General features: G+C 44.1%; 1 protein-coding gene across 1 annotated transcript in view; it reads right to left on the bottom strand.

Moving 5' to 3' along the window:
* Positions 1-11,067: 11,067 nt before the first annotated feature.
* LOC126252266 (facilitated trehalose transporter Tret1-like) overlaps positions 11,068-17,433 on the bottom strand; it is a 69,067-nt gene continuing 62,701 nt past the window's right edge. Inside the window, exon 5 of the mRNA XM_049953139.1 lies at positions 11,068-11,544. Within this exon, the coding sequence (XP_049809096.1) occupies positions 11,068-11,544 (477 nt within the window). The remainder of the gene's footprint in view (positions 11,545-17,433) is intronic.

Here is a 17,433-nt window from a genome sequence, read left to right as displayed (position 1 = left end):
GTTCTGGTCATTCCATTACCACCTGAATAACCTGGATTTTGCTGCTGAAAACCTCTAAACCTTCCGCCTTCTTTCGCACGGCGACTGTATCTCGGATCATAGTTACCACCGTAGTTTCTAGGACCGAATGCACCATTGTAATTCCATGGCCCAACATCACTATAATTGTTATTTACCCTCTGTGCGTTTCCAAAACCATAATTATTATTGTTAGCCCATGGGCGATTACCACTCCTTCCAAAACCATTACCTTTTTCTAGGATATTATTGCCTTTGGAATTATTATTATTAAAACCGGATCGGTTGCTGTTATGCCCCCTATTATTGTTTTCTCTGATTGTACATTGTTCCTTTGCGTCATCTTCACTGAATATGAATTCAAGTTCTCTCAACATTCTTTTAAATTCTTGTATATTATCTCCTGTCCTACCAACCAATGACTGGTGACAACGTAACGCTAACTTCATTGTGCACATCCGTACCAGTTCCCCATCACTGATTGACACTTCCTCGAAAAATCTAAAAGGTTTCTTTTTTCCTGAATTTTCGAACAACTCTTTCTGTAATAACCCATAGTTTATTCTATTTTGTGTTTCTGTGGACCAGTATCGCTCCAAGAATTCGGATTTAAATTGGTCATGCGATTGACAGTTTACAGCTACTCTTTGCATGTATTCTGCTATTGCGCCGTCCATATGCCCACAAATGAAGTCAAGTCTATGGCTAAGTGGCCAATGCTCTGGTAAACCGATCTGAAATTGATTTATAAATGTGCGTGGATGTAAGCCGTTCCCGATTTCATTGTGATGTTTGAATTTTCTGACTGTCAAAAATGATCATTGTCACGACGTTTGTGTTTTCACAACATTACTCGTTCCCTTAGACATGTCATACTCGTTCTACCACATTTGGGTCTAGATATGACGTATTTATGTCCCATCTAGCATCGTATCTACGCAGTGGTGTTCAGTTATATACACCGTACCGTTCCTCGTGTATCGGACTGAAAGATTCGTTTACATTTCCCGTTAATGGTTCAGTATTTTGCCCTTCTATTATATTCATATTGTCTTGGGGTCCATAACCTATTGTACTGCAACTTGGAAATTGCTAAATTGGTACATGTATCGCCGTAACTTGATCTGCTCTCGCGTCACTCGCGTACGTTCAGAGGGTCGGAATGCGTTCGTGTACCATTTCTCGCTCCCTTGTCTGCTGTGACCGCACACCGCCTGCTTCCTATTTGCTTTTGTTTCACTCCGTAATTACGGGCGCAACCTCTTGTGATTATACGATTGTAATTTCATGACGTTTTTGTGTTTCCGCTACTGCTACGGAAGATTGCACACCTGACTTGTTTACTTCTGAATTTCTGTCCACCACTTTGTCGGATGATACCACCGATTTCGTTGCCTCACTATTGCTTTCTGTACGATTCTCAATGCACTGTTTCAATTCTGTACGAAGGTCTTCATACTGTTTCTGATTTTTCGCGACTACTTTTTCAATGCGTGTGTCGAAACTTTTTAAAAGCGGCTCGCGTGGCACGTTTTCTGACATTGAGCTCTTCCACGATTACTTGCGCCTTACTAGACGTCTTACGTGCTAACTTATCCACTCTTTGATTAAAGTTAGACACTGCATCCTGCACCCGGTCAACGTCAGAACGCATCTTTTTCTGGTCAGCCATTAACGATTGTATAGCCTCCCGCGAGTCTCTCGCCTCTCTCCGAATTTCAAGAACTGTTCATTAACTTTCGTTCGTAGTTTTTGCTGATATTCGCGGACTTTTTCGAACCCAGCGTAAGTTTCAAATTGGAGACTACTTAAGGCAGCATTTGTCTGTTTTCAAAATTTCTAACCCTGCATTTGTTTCTGCTTTTAAGTCTGCTAATCCTGCATCTGTTGCTATCTTTAAATTCGTTAACCCTGCATTTGTTTCAAATTTTAAATCTACTGTTTTTGTTTTTAAGTCTGCTAACCCTGCATTTGTCTACTTTACGACCATAGTGAGTTGCTTCAATATTGAAAACTCACTGTCTGACTCTTCGCCATCGTCACCTGTCACCATTTGATGAAAATTTTGCCTTTCGAGTCTTTCGCATGGCGTCTCACCGACTTCCGTGCACAGTGCGGACGCACTTACACACATTCTTTGTGTTGGAAACTGTCCCGTTTGGTTCAAAATTACTATATTGGGTTCAACATACCGAAGTTGCTCGTCCTCTGATTGTATTTCTGACCCACTAGACCCGTCATTTGTTTGCTTTCGTGCATTCTCAGTCTGTGATACCAATCGTGAAGCTGCTACCATTCCCTCTGCACTATCACTACGTTCCGTTTCGTGACTCGCACTCGATGCTTTTTGTTCTAGGTCTATCTTTATCTTGTCAAGATCTTCAGTTTGACCTACCTGCGACACTCTCCGTTCTTCCACCATGTCTGATCATATCGCTAACTTCTTTCTCGAATTGCGCTTATTCACACATCGTTAGCAACACCATTCACTGTTTGTGGATTTTCAAACCCAACCCAACAACGCTGTGAATAACTTCGTGCACGCCAGCAATGTCATGCGCAAGCTACTTCTACACAATGACAAGTGTTCTTCTACTTGCTAATATAACCTTTCTACCCTCTGGATCAGACATTTACTGTATTCTGTCCACTATACATTTACATACATTGGGTAACCTCGTCATAAAGCAACATACATTTTTTTTATTTTTCTTACTAATTTGACTAATTGCCATCCAGGCAGACCAATTGCTATCCTGGCAATGTCGCCATTTGTAAGGTGCAATATTCTGTGGTTTACTTATTCTAGGATTCAAGACACTGTGTAAGTTGAAATGACATGTTTAATGTCGCAAAATTAGCACAAAAATACACGCTTTTGCACACTTTTGAATGTGACAACAAAGATGTAGGTGTAGGTGAAGCGGGGAGGGGGGGGGGATCTGTGTCTCCCAAGCCTCCAGGTGATCAGCATAACCTGTATCTTTTCAGGGTTGATGGTAATGCGCCAGCAACAGGCCCAGGTTTCTGCGTCATCCAAAACCCTTTGTAGCCTACGAAAGACCAGGTCCTTATTCGCATTATGAGTGTAAAAGGCTGTCTTGTCAGTGTGCTGTGTGGTGTGTACCAGGGGGCCTGTGGGGGTGTATGCAGTGTACAGACTGTACAAAACGGGTCCCAGGACCGATACCTGTGGCACCCCAGCACAAATACGCCTTTTGGTGGAGGTGACTGTTTCTACCTTGACAGAGAAAGTTCTGTTCATGAGATAGCTTTGGATTAGCCTGACTATGCCCCTTGGGAACCCCTGTGTGTATAACTTGTATAATAGCCAAATGGTTCAAATGGCTCTAAGCACTATGGGACTTAACATCTGAGGTCATCATTCCCCTAGACTTAGAACTACTTAAACCTAACTAACCTAAGGACATCACACACATCCATGCCCGAGGCAGGATTCGAACCTGCGACCGTAGCGGTCACGCAGGTCCAGACTGAAGCGCCTAGAACCGCTCGGCCACACCGGCCGGCGTATAATAGCCCTTTATGCAATATTGAATCGAAGGCTTTGGCTACATCAAGTAGCACTATCCCACAGTAGCCTCTGCAGTTGAAGCCCCCTGCGGCTGCTTCCACCAGTCTCATGGTTTGTTGTGGAGCTCAATGCTTCTGCCGGAATCCGAGTTGGAAATCAGGCAGAAGTCGCTCGTTGGTGATGTGATCTCGTATGGGTATTAGCAGGAGGAGCTCATAGAACTTGCTGAGAGTTGGCAAGGGGGAATCGGCATGTAGCGCTGCGGGAATAACGGGTTTTTCCCTGGTTTGTGTATCACGACTACTTCCGCGAGCGATATTAGAGGCGACAGTTTCTCGGTATCACTCCCAATCTGTACGTTTGTAAGACGTCTGGTACCGTTGGAGTGCTACCCATTCTCCCACATCGACCTCTGGAATCACTGGGTTGTGGTCGGAGGACATTCTGTTGATTGTCCTTGCGGCCACAAACCCTGTGTTCCTTCTAGTGACGGCTATGTCCAACACGTCGGGCCTACCTCCATATTTTGGAAAATGTGTGGGCTCGACCGGACCCCATGTTTCGAAGTGGTGATCACGCACTAGTAGTTGCAATTTGGCTCCTGCTCTGGAGGTTACTCTAGAGTTACAATCGGGGTGTTTGACACTGAAGTCGCCTCGTATTAGGAGTTTGTCTTCAATTTTCCCTAGAGCAGCTATGTCTCCCTCGTCTATCTCGTTTCGTGGGGGTCGGTAGATTGCAACAACTGTTAGGGGTCCGGTGGCAGTGGTTACTTCCACCACCACTGCTTCAATTTTATTGGTAGCTGGTAAGTATACCTGGTAGCGGGGAATCCCTCTTTTTATGTATATGGCCTCTCTTCCAACTTGGGTTGGCCTGTCTTTATCGTAGCTAATGTATTTGGGAACTGTCGCTTTTTTCCCAGTTTTAGGTGGGTTTCACCCATCATGCATATGTCGATGGAGAACTCCTTCATCTGTTATCTGAACTCGACCTCTTGATTAACAGTGCTGTCTACGTTAAAGATGCACATTGTCAGGCCTTGGATATCTGCTCGCCTATCCATGATGGGGTTTTGAAACTACTGAGGAAGTCGCAGAGGGGAGCGACTGCTGGACTGCCGCCTGAAGGGCAATGAGAATCTGAGTATTCTGCCTCTGGGCCTCTCTGAATTCCATCATCATTTCCATGACAAGGTTCATGGTCTGGACCATAATGCCTAACAACTGATCCGACGGGGTGGACTGAGTGTGGGGTTCCCTAGAACTTCCTCTGTCTTGGTGGACCTGGTCCTTGTTCTGTTTTTCCCAGTGTTGCTCTTGTGTGTGCGTCTGGTGTTTTAGTGACTGGCCTTGTTTCGATTTCTCGACATTTCCGTGGCTTTTTGGTGGAGAAACCACTTCCATGTACGTAGCCCTTGGTGTGTTGGGCCTTGGTTTTCCTCAAGTTTGGTCTATGTGAGTTGTCCTGTTTTGTCTCTGTGTGGTTTGATGGGTTGGTGGTGTCTTGTTTTCGTGTGTGGGGGAGTGGCCTTCGCAGCCTTTACGTTTTGTGTGTCTTTGACGTGGACTTCAGAGCCTTGGTACACTGCTGTGTGGTTCTTCCAACACAGCGCGCACCTTATCTGCGAGTCCATGTGTTTCACTGTACAAGTCCTGGTGTCATGGGGTTTGGCGCATTTTCTGCAGCGCACGGACATTTGGCAGTGGGCGGCTATGTGAAACATTGCACTACCTTGTTCTTGCAGCGGAGCGGCTCCGTGGTGACAGGGACTGCTAGAACAACCTTGATCTCACGCCTGTTCTGGGGTGTGTCTGGCAGAGTGACTTGGAACAATGGCCACTTACTCTCTGCCCCAGTTTTGCTCATCTGCTCAACGGTTCTTACAACAAATCCCTGGGCAGTCACGTAAAGAATACCAATGCCACACGCGCCTAGGCCATCCCAACAAATCAGGACTGGCATAACACTGCTTGGAAACTAGACACAATGAGAAATACGAGAGACCAAGATTCTGGCCCCCACCAGCTTCTACTGCGACAGCATCTTCAAGGAGGCCATTGAAATCCGCACCACGGACAATCTCATAAACCGAGACACAGATTTTCAACTCAGCAAGGCAGCGAAATCATTACTTAGCTCCGTCGAGGAGTCACACCGCAAGCGGGCACAAGATCCTGCCACGACGGCCGCCGGGAACACTCCACGGGATTCTGCATCTTCCACCACCCGGCGCGACGCCGAGGGCGGCGCGGACCTGGGTCGGCTTCCGCAAACGGATTGTCGGGGACCGCAGCAGAAGCGCCGTCGCAGTCGGATCGTCGGCGCAGGGAATCGAAGCCAGACTGACGGACATAAATAACACCGACAGTGAGGATGCTCATCCGAACGCGAGGTCACCGAATCACCCAAGAGGATAAAGGAGGGTGTAACGGAACCTATTAAAGGCTTTACTTTACCGAAGTATACGATACCATCCAAATTCAACCAGTTTAACGAGTATTTATGATTATAGAAAAGTTATTGTGTATGTTAACAACGATTGCATAACATGTCCTCATAAACAGTCAACCTATTATATTATACTGAATAATTGACCCACACAAAAGTTAATACCACTTGATCACTGATACACCAAATGTCATCATGTAAAAACACTAAGTTCATCTTAAATAATTAATATGAAGTACGAATAATAGTGACCAACTTACGTATTTTGAATCTCCTTAAATAAAAATCACCCAGTGAACCCTATTTGTTCACTAGGAGCGTTTTCACTCAGTATTCACGTAAACACTCCTATTTTAGACGAAAACCAAAGTAATTCTTAATAATTCATGTTATTTACTTATTTATGCAAATTAGAGAAATCAATTGACAAACTTCTAAAAAACGGCCTTTTTGTAACAAAGAATTATTCTGTCAAGTCAACAAATCTGTCTGTCATTTTAATAACCTGTTAAATTACGTCACTCAATATAAATTAATAAGTTTTCTGCACAAATTACGATAACAGATGTACATGTGACTTATAAACTGTATCTCTTTTTAGTAGTTCTTTGACAAGATTATAAATACAAGCAGCAAGAAGGGTCGGGAGCGGAGTCTGAACGTCACTTTGGTAAAGTGTGTGTGTGTGTTATTGTTCGAGGTGGATAAACATTGCAAAGAACATGTAAAAGACGTGCTACTTTGTGTTGTGTCATTGTCTTTGGTGGACTGTGGAATTAAGATGGCCACCAGAGCAATAAATATTTGAAGTTTAAATATTTGATGGTTTCGCTCATTATTTATCATCAAAAGCACATCAAAAACACGGGACCTCATCTTTTTACCCTTAGACAACCAGATTTAGAGCCAGCATTAGCATCGAGACACAGCAGCGAACCAGCAAGCAACAGCGATTACAACAATTCATTTTAATGGCGCCAACCTAACATCAGTTGCTAACAAGCTCCGTAAATGGGAGTGAAATAGTGCGATTATAGCAATATCTACGACTAGGCGACCATTATAAGGAACAGCAGCCATGCTGCTTACCCTCCATCATAATCGGACCACTTGCCAGTCCGCTCTTTTGTGCAGTGAGTAGTGCGGACAGACCATTCCATCAAAACCACCTGATGATGGAGGAAAGGTTATTCGCCGAAATATCTTGGGACTTCAACCATTGCATCCGGCTGGACACCCTAGAGCCCTGGAAACATTTCATCTGTCTTGTTGCTCCACTGTCTTTGGCTATGTTTGATCCCTTCTTGTTCCAGCACCATATGTTGTGATGCAAGTTAATGGTGCTGAAGTTCTCTTAATGTCTTACGAAAATATGCAGTTTAAGAGGAACATCACAATGAAATGTCGTCAAAACACTTTCTTCCCTTTTTCCTAAAATAATGTTACATCAGTTCGTTTGTGTTTTGGCTACTTTATGTATGTGTGATTTTAATTTGCGTATTTTGATTATATTTTGGTGTTACTTAGTGGATGATTGAAGGAAATACGGTTTGTAAATGTTTTAGAGAACCTTGGGACCGTGTTTCCGATCGGTAAATATTGCAGCAGTCCCTGTAAGTTCATTTTCGACTAACCCCTAGTAAATATAAATCATAGGCGAATGAAAGGTATTATTAGGCTCCAGAATGGGATTTTCACTCTGCAGCCGAGTGTGCGCTGACATGAAACTTCCTGGAAAATTAAAACTGTGTGCCGGACCAAGACACGAACTCGCGACCTTTGCCTTTCGCGGGCAAGTGCTCTACCGTCTTTTTTTTTTTTTTAGTTTATCTCATTTTTTTGTGTATTGTTAGTTGAATTTGTTTGGGGCTGACGTCCGATGACACCCGTTCAGGTGCTTCATTGATCCGTTCACTCAGTTTTTTCTCAGTTCTGACCGAACACGCTGAGCTACCGTGCCGGCAATCCGTCGGAGCTACCCAAGCACGACTCACGCCCCGTCCTCACTCACTTCTGCCAGTACCTCGTTTCCTATCTTCCAAACTTTACAGAAGCTCTCCTGCGAAGGCAAAGGTCCCGAGTTCGAGTCTCGGTCCGGTAAACAGTTTTAATCTTCCAGTAAGTTTCATTATTAGGCTGTTACTAACATCAATTATATTTCCAAGGGTAAAATATCATGCATTGCCTATGTGCCACCCACCCCCAAAGTGGCACTTGATAAAGTAAAAACATTATTGAAACTTCCTGGCAGATTAAAACTGTGTGCCGGACCAATACTAGAACTCGGGACCTTTGCCTTTCGCGGGCAAGTGCTCTACCAACTGAGCTACCCAAGCACGACTCACGCCCCGTCCTCACAGCTTCACTTCTGCCAGTACCTCGTCTCCTACCTTCCAAACTTAACAGAAGCTCTCCTGCGAAACTTGCAGAACTAGCACTCCTGAAAGAAAGGATATTGCGGAGACATGGCTTAGCCACAGCCTGGGGGATGTTTCCAGAATGAGATTTTCACTCTGCAGCGGAGTGTGCGCTGATATGAAACTTCCTGGCAGATTAAAACTGTGTGCCGGAACGAGCACTTGCCCACGAAAGGCAAAGGTCCCGACTTCGAGTCTCGGTCCGGCACACAGTTTTAATCTGCCAGGAAGTTTCATATCAGCGCACACTCCACTGCAGAGTGAAAATCTCATTCCGGAAACATCACCCAGGCTGTGGCTAAGCCATGTCTCCGCAATATCCTTTCTTTCAGGAGTGCTAGTTCTGCAAGATTCGCAGGAGAGCTTCTGTAAAGTTTGGAAGGTAGGAGACGAGGTACTGACAGAAGTGAAGCTGTGAGGACGAGGCATGAGTCGTGCTTGGGTAGCTCAGTTGGTAGAGCACTTGACCGCGAAAGGCAAAGGTCCCGAGTTCGAGTCTCTGTCCGGCACACAGTTTTAATCTGCCAGGAAGTTTCATATCAGCGCACACTCCGCTGCAGAGTGAAAATATCATTCTGGAAAGACATTATTGGCTGGAATACCTTCATCTGTGTTTTTTGGCAACCTGGTACCAATCATTCTATCCGACGCATTACTGGCGTTGATGAAGATGAGATGAAATAATTAGGGCTGGACAAAGCATTAGTCCCTGAGAGATGATCAACACTGCTAGGAATAGAAACCAGGACCCTGTGATCTGGAGGAGATGTGTACCTTGCTAAGATGATAAATTATTAACAAACTTGTAAAACGATAGGCGATGTCAGTTCGTTCTACGAAACCATCATTAACATAAATTGAGATTGAAATGATGTCCGTTTTTACGTATTTTAGATGTGGAGATATAATTGTAGCACATAATAAACTTCGTCGAACAATTTAGATGTGAAAAATATTTAGGGGAGATAACAATATGACATTTGGCATAAACACTGCATTTTTTGTAACTTAAAAGTTTTTTGCATACGTTTTGGCTTGGAAAGAACATTATGACACCTGACAAGTATCATAGGATAATTTAGGTATGAAAAATAATTAATTTGAGACTCCAGTGTGCCCTAAGACATGTGAGGCACAGAATTCGCACTTTGCAGGTTCACTAATGCTGTTTAATCTTTAAATTCGTGGCATAAACAATGTGTGCCTGCCTCTGTGTGTGTGTGTGTGTGTGTGTGTGTGTGTGTGTGTGTGTGTGTTTCGATCGTTGAGACACATTTGAGTACAACTAATATTTACTGCTGCTCATGGGCTACAATCTGATTTCATTTTAATATTCGTTAAAATACTATGCTGTGAATGGTTGTTTCATTTTAATGTTACACTGATATGGGCTGGAGAGCGAATGGGAGGGAAATGGTGGGAAAGTAAGACTGTGACTGGAATTTGAGGATGTCACTTGTCATGTGATAGGTAGGGGGTAGGAGAGGGGTGGCCACCATCTTGCATCTTTGTGTTTATCATCACCTCCTACAACTTCAGCATCGTGACAGCAGTGGCGATTAACGGTGGAAACATGAACTGTGAAACTCTATAACTACCTTTTCAATATTAAAAACACACCTATTCAATCGGTGAGAGTCATGCAAAACTTTCTTAGAACTATATGGATGACCAAGATTGAGATGAAGTTATCAACTGGCTGACACACAGAATATTAAGGTACGAGATGTCCACAAAATATCGGAAATCTACAGTCTTTCCTGCATGACTCTCATGTAAAAGCTTCACTTTTCTTATAATTTGAGTTATTTTCATAGCCAGTAATCAGCCTTTCACGTCATCTGCAAATATCGATTGTTGGTATGTAACTTATCATCTACGTTGCAGTAAGTGGTCTCTACAGCCAAAATCAGTCATACTCATTTACATTTTCTCACAGCTGCGTCTGAATCCTACTCCACTTCATTAACAGGTGATGTAACCTTCGAAGTCCATATGCTTGCCTTAATTAATAACGTTCATCTGAAAATTCAGTTAAGACTGACATAAAATATTAAACTTACACTCACTGTCATAAAAATCGAAATGTTCTACAGTTACAGAGGAATGAGAGTTGTGGACTACATACACCAATGACATTAGGTATTTATTCTATTTAAAATGTTAAATACAACAGTCATTACAGCATTTCACTGTATGTGAGTGAAGAATCACTGAATCTTCTAACAGCAATATTCCAGTGCTATAAAAACTGTTTAGTCCAGATCTGCAGTAGATGGCAGAAATAAATGAAACCACAGAACGAAAAACAGACAAAACAGTTATATGTATAGGAATTCAGAGAAAAAGTTGTAGTACTCAATTTTAAGAAGCTGTTGTGATTACAATAAAAGAAGCTGTGAGAACAGATGGAGATGAGAAGTTTATATTTGATGACAATTTTCGAAATGAAATTCGGAAGAAATGAAAAGGGAAAAAACCAGAGGTAAGGCAACATAAACTGAGATATGGTAATGGAGGATAGATTGGAATTCTTCTTGTGTTTGATTATTAAGAAGAAGAATGCCACAGGATATCCACAGGAAATGAACTTTATTTGGTGCAACAGCGAACTGACTTTCATATAGTGAAAAGAAAGCAACTAATCTAATCGCCAATAATTTCCTTCGTGATTTCTTCCAGTGTCTTGTTTCTCGTCTCAATAACGCGGAAGAAGATCCAAACGGTGGCGAGGAAGCAGATGCCAGAATACAGCCAGAAAGTGGCGTCAGTCCCAATGGCGCCTACCAAGTTGACAAATGTCTTTGAGACAATGAAGGCGAGTGTCCAGTTGGTGCCACCACAAATGGAGGCGGCGATACCCTTGATCTCTCCTGGGAAGATCTCCCCAATGACGACCCAGGGTAGGGGGCCGGCCCCTAGAGAGAAAAAGAGCAGGTAGAGGCACATGGACAGCAGGGGGAGCCAGCCGATGTTGTGTGCGGTCTCTGGATCGCTGTTCTTGAGGTTGAAGTACACTCCCATTAAGAGGAGGCATATGCCCATGCCAGTCATGGACAGCATCATCCATATTCGCCGGCCTGCACACTCCACCAGCACTGTAGACAAAAAGGTCGCCAGCACCTGCAACGCAATGAGTCATCAGTATTGTCTAACACATGTCTGAATGTGAACACCTAAAGCTACAGCGCAGTGCGTGGGGACGTAAGTTAGTGCAACTAACAGAAGACAGTTTACTGTAACGAAGAAAAAATTGATATATTACAAGTACTAATACTACTGCCATCGTCTTTTAACAGTTTTTACCTCATTTGGAATCCAATTAACAACATCCTGATTTAACTTCCGGTTTCTCTAGTAATTTTTCATTACATCAATGTTCTGTTGTTTTCGAACTTCTGACCAAATGGCTCTGAGCACTTAACTTCTGATGTCATCAGTCCCCTAGAACTTAGAACTACTTAAACCTAACTAACCTAAGGACATCACACACACTCATGCCCGAGACAGGATTCGAACCTGCCACCGTAGCGGACCAGCCGCACAGTCCATGACTGCAGCGCCTTAGACCAAACCTTTTCACTTAAATCACCTAAGTACAGAAGACAGCTCTGCCAATACACTGTCGTTTTATACCTTGTGTACGTGTTACTACCGTCATCTGTATATGATCATATTATTATCCAGTTTAGACTTAGAGAAAGCTTTTGACAATGTTGACTGGAATACTCTCATTCAAATTCTAAAGGTGGCAGGGGTAAAATACAGGGAGCGAAAGGCTATTTACAATTTGTACAGAAACCAGATGACAGTTATAAGAGTCGAGGGACATGAAAGGGAAGCAGTGGTTGGTAAGGGAGTAAGACAGGGTTGTAGCCTCTCCCCGATGTTATTCAATCTGTATATTGAGCAAGCAGTAAAGGAAACAAAAGAAAAATTCGGAGTAGGTATTAAAATCCATGGAGACGAAATAAAAACTTTGAGGTTCGCCGATGACATTGTAATTCTGTCAGAGACAGCAAAGGACTTGGAAGAGCAGTTGAACGGAATGGATAGTGTCTTGAAGGGAGGATATAAGATGAACATCAACAAAAGCAAAACGAGGATAATGGAATGTAGTCGAATTAAGTCGGGTGATGTTGAGGGTAATGGATTAGGAAATGAGACACTTAAAGTAGTAAAGGAGTTTTGCTGTTTGGGGAGCAAAATAACTGATGATGGTCGAAGTAGAGAGGATATAAAATGTAGACTGGCAATGGCAAGGAAAGCGTTTCTGAAGAAGAGAAATTTGTTAACATCGAGTATAGATTTAAGTGTCAGGAAGTCATTTCTGAAAGTATTTGTATGGAGTGTAGCCATGTATGGAAGTGAAACATGGACGGTAAATAGTTTGGACAAGAAGAGAATAGAAGCTTTCGAAATGTGGTGCTACAGAAGAATGCTGAAGATTAGATGGGTAGATCACATAACTAATGAGGAGGTACTGAATAGGATTGGGGAGAAGAGGAGTTTGTGGCACAACTTGACTAGAAGAAGGGATCGGTTGGTAGGACATGTTCTGAGGCATCAAGGGATCACCAATTTAGTATTGGAGGGCAGCGTGGAGGGTAAAAATCGTAGGGGGAGACCAAGAGATGAATACACTAAGCAGATTCAGAAGGATGTAGGTTGCAGTAGGTACTGGGAGATGAAGAAGCTTGCACAGGATAGAGTAGCATGGAGAGCTGCATCAAACCAGTCTCAGGACTGAAGACCACAACAACAACATTATCCAATTACTTTTTTCCCCTCCAGTGTACACTGCTAAACCAATCTCACCGTGAGACTGAGTGCCGCCTTGGTGGTAACGCTGTAAGGAAAGATTATAAGCGGAGCATAAACGAATGATGAACTATTCTAACGACGATGGGGTTCGCAAATATGGAAATCCTCAGACATGAGAGACTTCCACAAAGGGCAGATTTTACGGCCCGCCTCTTCGGAACGAGCACATCGGAGACACCGAAGATAGTCGGCATCTCACGAGCTACTGTCCTCAGCGTCCATGTTGTAGCGTGGTGAAACTAAGAGAAGACAACATGAAGCTTACCACAGAATGTGGTTATCGGACGCCTGCCCGCTCTGTAAATCAGGATGTGCAGCCGTCTATGCCATATTTGACGGCAGAGTACACTGCTGGGCATGCACAAGTACAGGGTGATTATACACTACTGGCCATTAAAATTGCTACACCAGGAAGATGACGTGCTACAGACGCGAAATTTAACCGACAGGAAGAAGATGATGTGATATGCAAATGATTAGCTTTTCAGAGCGTTCACACAAGGTTGGCACCGGTGGCGACACCTACAACCGATTTCTCACACACAAAGACCAGTTGACCGGCGTCGCCTGGTGAAACGTTGTTGTGATGCCTCGTTTAAGGAGGAGGAATACGTATCATCACGTTTCCGACTTTGACAAACGTCGGATTGTAGCCTATCGCGATTGAGGTTTATCGTATCACGACATTGCTGCTCGCGTTGGTCGAGATCCAATGACTGTTAGCAGAATATGTAATCGGTGGGTTCAGGAGGGTAATACGGAACGCCGTGCTGGATCACAACGGCCTCGTATCACTAGCAGTCGAGATGACAGGCATCTTACCCGCATGACTGTAACTGATCGTGCAGCCACGTCTCCATCCCTGAGTCAACAGATGGGGATGTTTGCAAGACGACAACCATCTGCACGAACAGTTCGACGACGTTTGCAGCAGCATGGACTGTCAGCTCGGAGGCCATGGCTGCGGTTACCCTTCACGCTGCAACACAGACAGGAGCGCCTACGATGGTGTACTCAAACGACGAACCTGGGTGCACGATTGGCAAAACGTCATTTTTTCGGATGAATCCAGGTTCTGTTTACAGCATCATGATGGTCGCATCCGTGTTTAGTGACATCGCGGTGAACGCACATTGGAAGCGTATATTCGTCACTGCCATAATGGCGTATCACCCGGCGTGATGGTATGGGTTGCCATTGGTTACACATCTCGGTCACCTCTTGTTCGCACTGACGGCACTTTGAACAGTGGACGTTACATTTCAGATGTGTTACGACCCGTGGCTCTACCCTTCATTCGATCCCTGCGAAACCCTACATTTCAGCAGGATAATGCACGACCGCATGCTACAGGTCCTGTACGGGCCTTTCTGGATACAGAAAATGTTCGACTGCCGCCCTGGCCAGCACATTCGCCTGATCTCTCACCAACTGAAAACGTCTGGTCAATGGTGGCCGAGCAACTGGCTCGTCACAATACGCCAGTCACTACTCTTGATGAACTGTGGTATCGTGTTGAAGCTGCATGGGCAGTTGTACCTGTACACGCCATCCAAGCTCTATTTGACTCAATGCCCAGGCGTATCAAGGCCGTTATTACGGCCAGAGGTGGTGGTTCTGGGTACTGATTTCTCAGGATCTATGCACCCAAAGTGCGTGAAAATGTAATCACATGTCAGCTCTAGTATAATATATGTGTCCAATGAATACCCGTTTATCATCTGCAATTCTTCTTGGTTTAGCAATTTTAATGGCTAGTAGTGTAATTAAAGTTAAACTTTCGAACGTTGTATAAATAACACCACTAGTCAGAATCACTTCAAATTGCAACGGAGTATTATCGGAGAAGGGGGAAAAGGTATGGCAGAAGAAAAAAATAGTGTGAAAATTGATCAAGAAATGGCGCTGTATGTGTCAGAGTACGTAAATGAAAACACTTGCCATGCGCACGACCCATTGAAATTGGTATAAACACGCCGGGTACACGGCTTCACCTTCTTTCGCGCCTGCAACGTTCGCCATGACTGTCTCAATGCATGATCGAGCTCTGCTTGTAAAGTTATATTACAAGAATGATGACTGTGTGCACGTAGCTCTGCAGAAGTTCCGGATGCTGAAGGGTTTGAAGGCGTTGGTCCGATGCCAGCCATGGGTCAGGAGAAAATGACTCGGAAATTCGAAAAGACGGGTTCTTTCGGTGTGCAACCTAGTAGAGGGAGGAAACGAATTGATTCGACGTCAGTGGAAGCAGTGGCCACAGCAATGCACGAGGAGACGAGTGGTGTGCAAACGTGTAATTGACGGAGAATTGCCCGAACGTTGGACAAACTCGTGATCACGGTGGGTAAAATCCTACGAAACATCATTGTGCCCCAGTTGCTTCCTGTTGACCTGCCAGGAAGAGAAATCTTTGCCTTAGAATTTCTTGTTCTCATGGAAGTGGACAATGATTGGCCGTGGAAGATTTTGTGGACAGACGAAGCACACTTCCATCTGGCACGTTATGTCAATACACAGAACTGTCGAATATGGACAACGGAAAATCCAAACGCAAATCAACCAGTACCACTTCATCCTGAAAAGGTCACTGTGTGATGCGGCTTTACGGCATCATTTATCATAGGGCCATATTTTTTCGAAGGGGCAGATGCTGCTGTAGTGTTACTGGTAAGCGCTATGAGTGTCTTTTGCGCAACCACGTCATTTCAGCTCTCCAACAGCGTGGATGTGTGGACGGGATCATTTTTACGCAAGATGGCGCACCTCCGCACATTGCATATGCAGTTAAGCAGCTGCTGAAGCACCATTTCGAAAATGCTAGACTTACCAGCCGCCATTTCCCTACAGCCTTGCCGTCCCGATGACTTGATCTTAATCCGTGTGACTTTTGGCTGTTGGTCTACCTGAAAAATGTTGTGTTCAGTGTTCCGATTGGAAACTTAGCCGCACTGAAGGCACACATTGCGCAACACATAATGAGCGTGACCTCGTAGACAGTTGTGGGACATGCTGTTTCTCGATTTCAACTTGTTGCAGAAAACGGTGGAGTGCATATTGAACATGCCAGTCACACGGAAATTAATAATCCGATTTGATTTTGATTGATGATTTTTATGCGGCCTTTGTCATCAGGACAATTAAAAACCGATGTGATTGATGCTTTTTATGCGGTGTTTGGCCTCGGTACAATTAAAAACCGATTTTTCCCATCCCATGCGATATGACCTTGCCGTGGTGCATGGGCTTACGTAACTAACATATCACACCTGTACTCCCATGCACACTGAGTAGTACAGTTTGTTTAACACCAGACCTACACCTTAGGCATTTTTGTATGATTCATTTGTCATTTGTAGTCGACGAATATTAAATTATGATGCTTTCAGCGCCATCTATTGCTACATTTTGTACCTATTTATTTTTCTTCTGCCATACGTTTTCCCCCTTCTCCGGTTATATTCCTCTGGAATTTGACGTCATTCTGACCAGTGGTATTATTTCTACAGCGTTTTGAAAGTTTAACTTTAATTACAATCACCCTGTATTTCGGGCACAACGTTCAGCACTAATTGTTAAATATTGGGCTCCACAGAAAATGATCCCCACGTGTTAACATCTAACCTCTGACATGCATTTATTAATGTTTTTATTGGTATCCCGTAGCTTTTGGTACGTAATTTCTTGGACAGTTTCGGTGATTAATGTTGCAATAAAGGAAATCTATTTGAACCGCTACGTTTTGCGGACACCCACGTGATACCCAATGCTAGCCGACACCTCGTACGGTACCGCGTCGCACGCTAGATACGGAATATCCGCATGAACCACGCCGCGCATCTTCTGCGCATTTCACCTCCATAACTTCGCTATGCAAGATCAGCCACCGGCTGCTGACCTACCTACAAGCATGCTTATCAACCGCGTCATATTTAAGCCGTCACTATTCTGGCAACAGAGACCGGTTTCATGGTTTGCGCAGCTGGAGAGTCTGTTCATGCTTGCTCACGTAACTGCTGACGACACAAAATACAGCTACGTTGCCGCTCAGCTAAATGAGCTCATGGCTACTGAGGTGCAGGACATTTTAGCATCGCCACCGAGCACCGATCGTTAGATGTCCTTCAAGAATACCTTGATCATCCCCCTGTCGCAGTCTGCGACAAAACGGCTAGAAAAGTTACTACGTAC

The sequence above is a fragment of the Schistocerca nitens genome, chromosome 4, assembly GCF_023898315.1.
Source record: "Schistocerca nitens isolate TAMUIC-IGC-003100 chromosome 4, iqSchNite1.1, whole genome shotgun sequence".
NCBI lineage: Eukaryota > Metazoa > Arthropoda > Insecta > Orthoptera > Acrididae > Schistocerca > Schistocerca nitens.
Note: the sequence above shows the minus strand (reverse complement) of the source record. Positions and strands in the feature narration are given on the sequence as shown.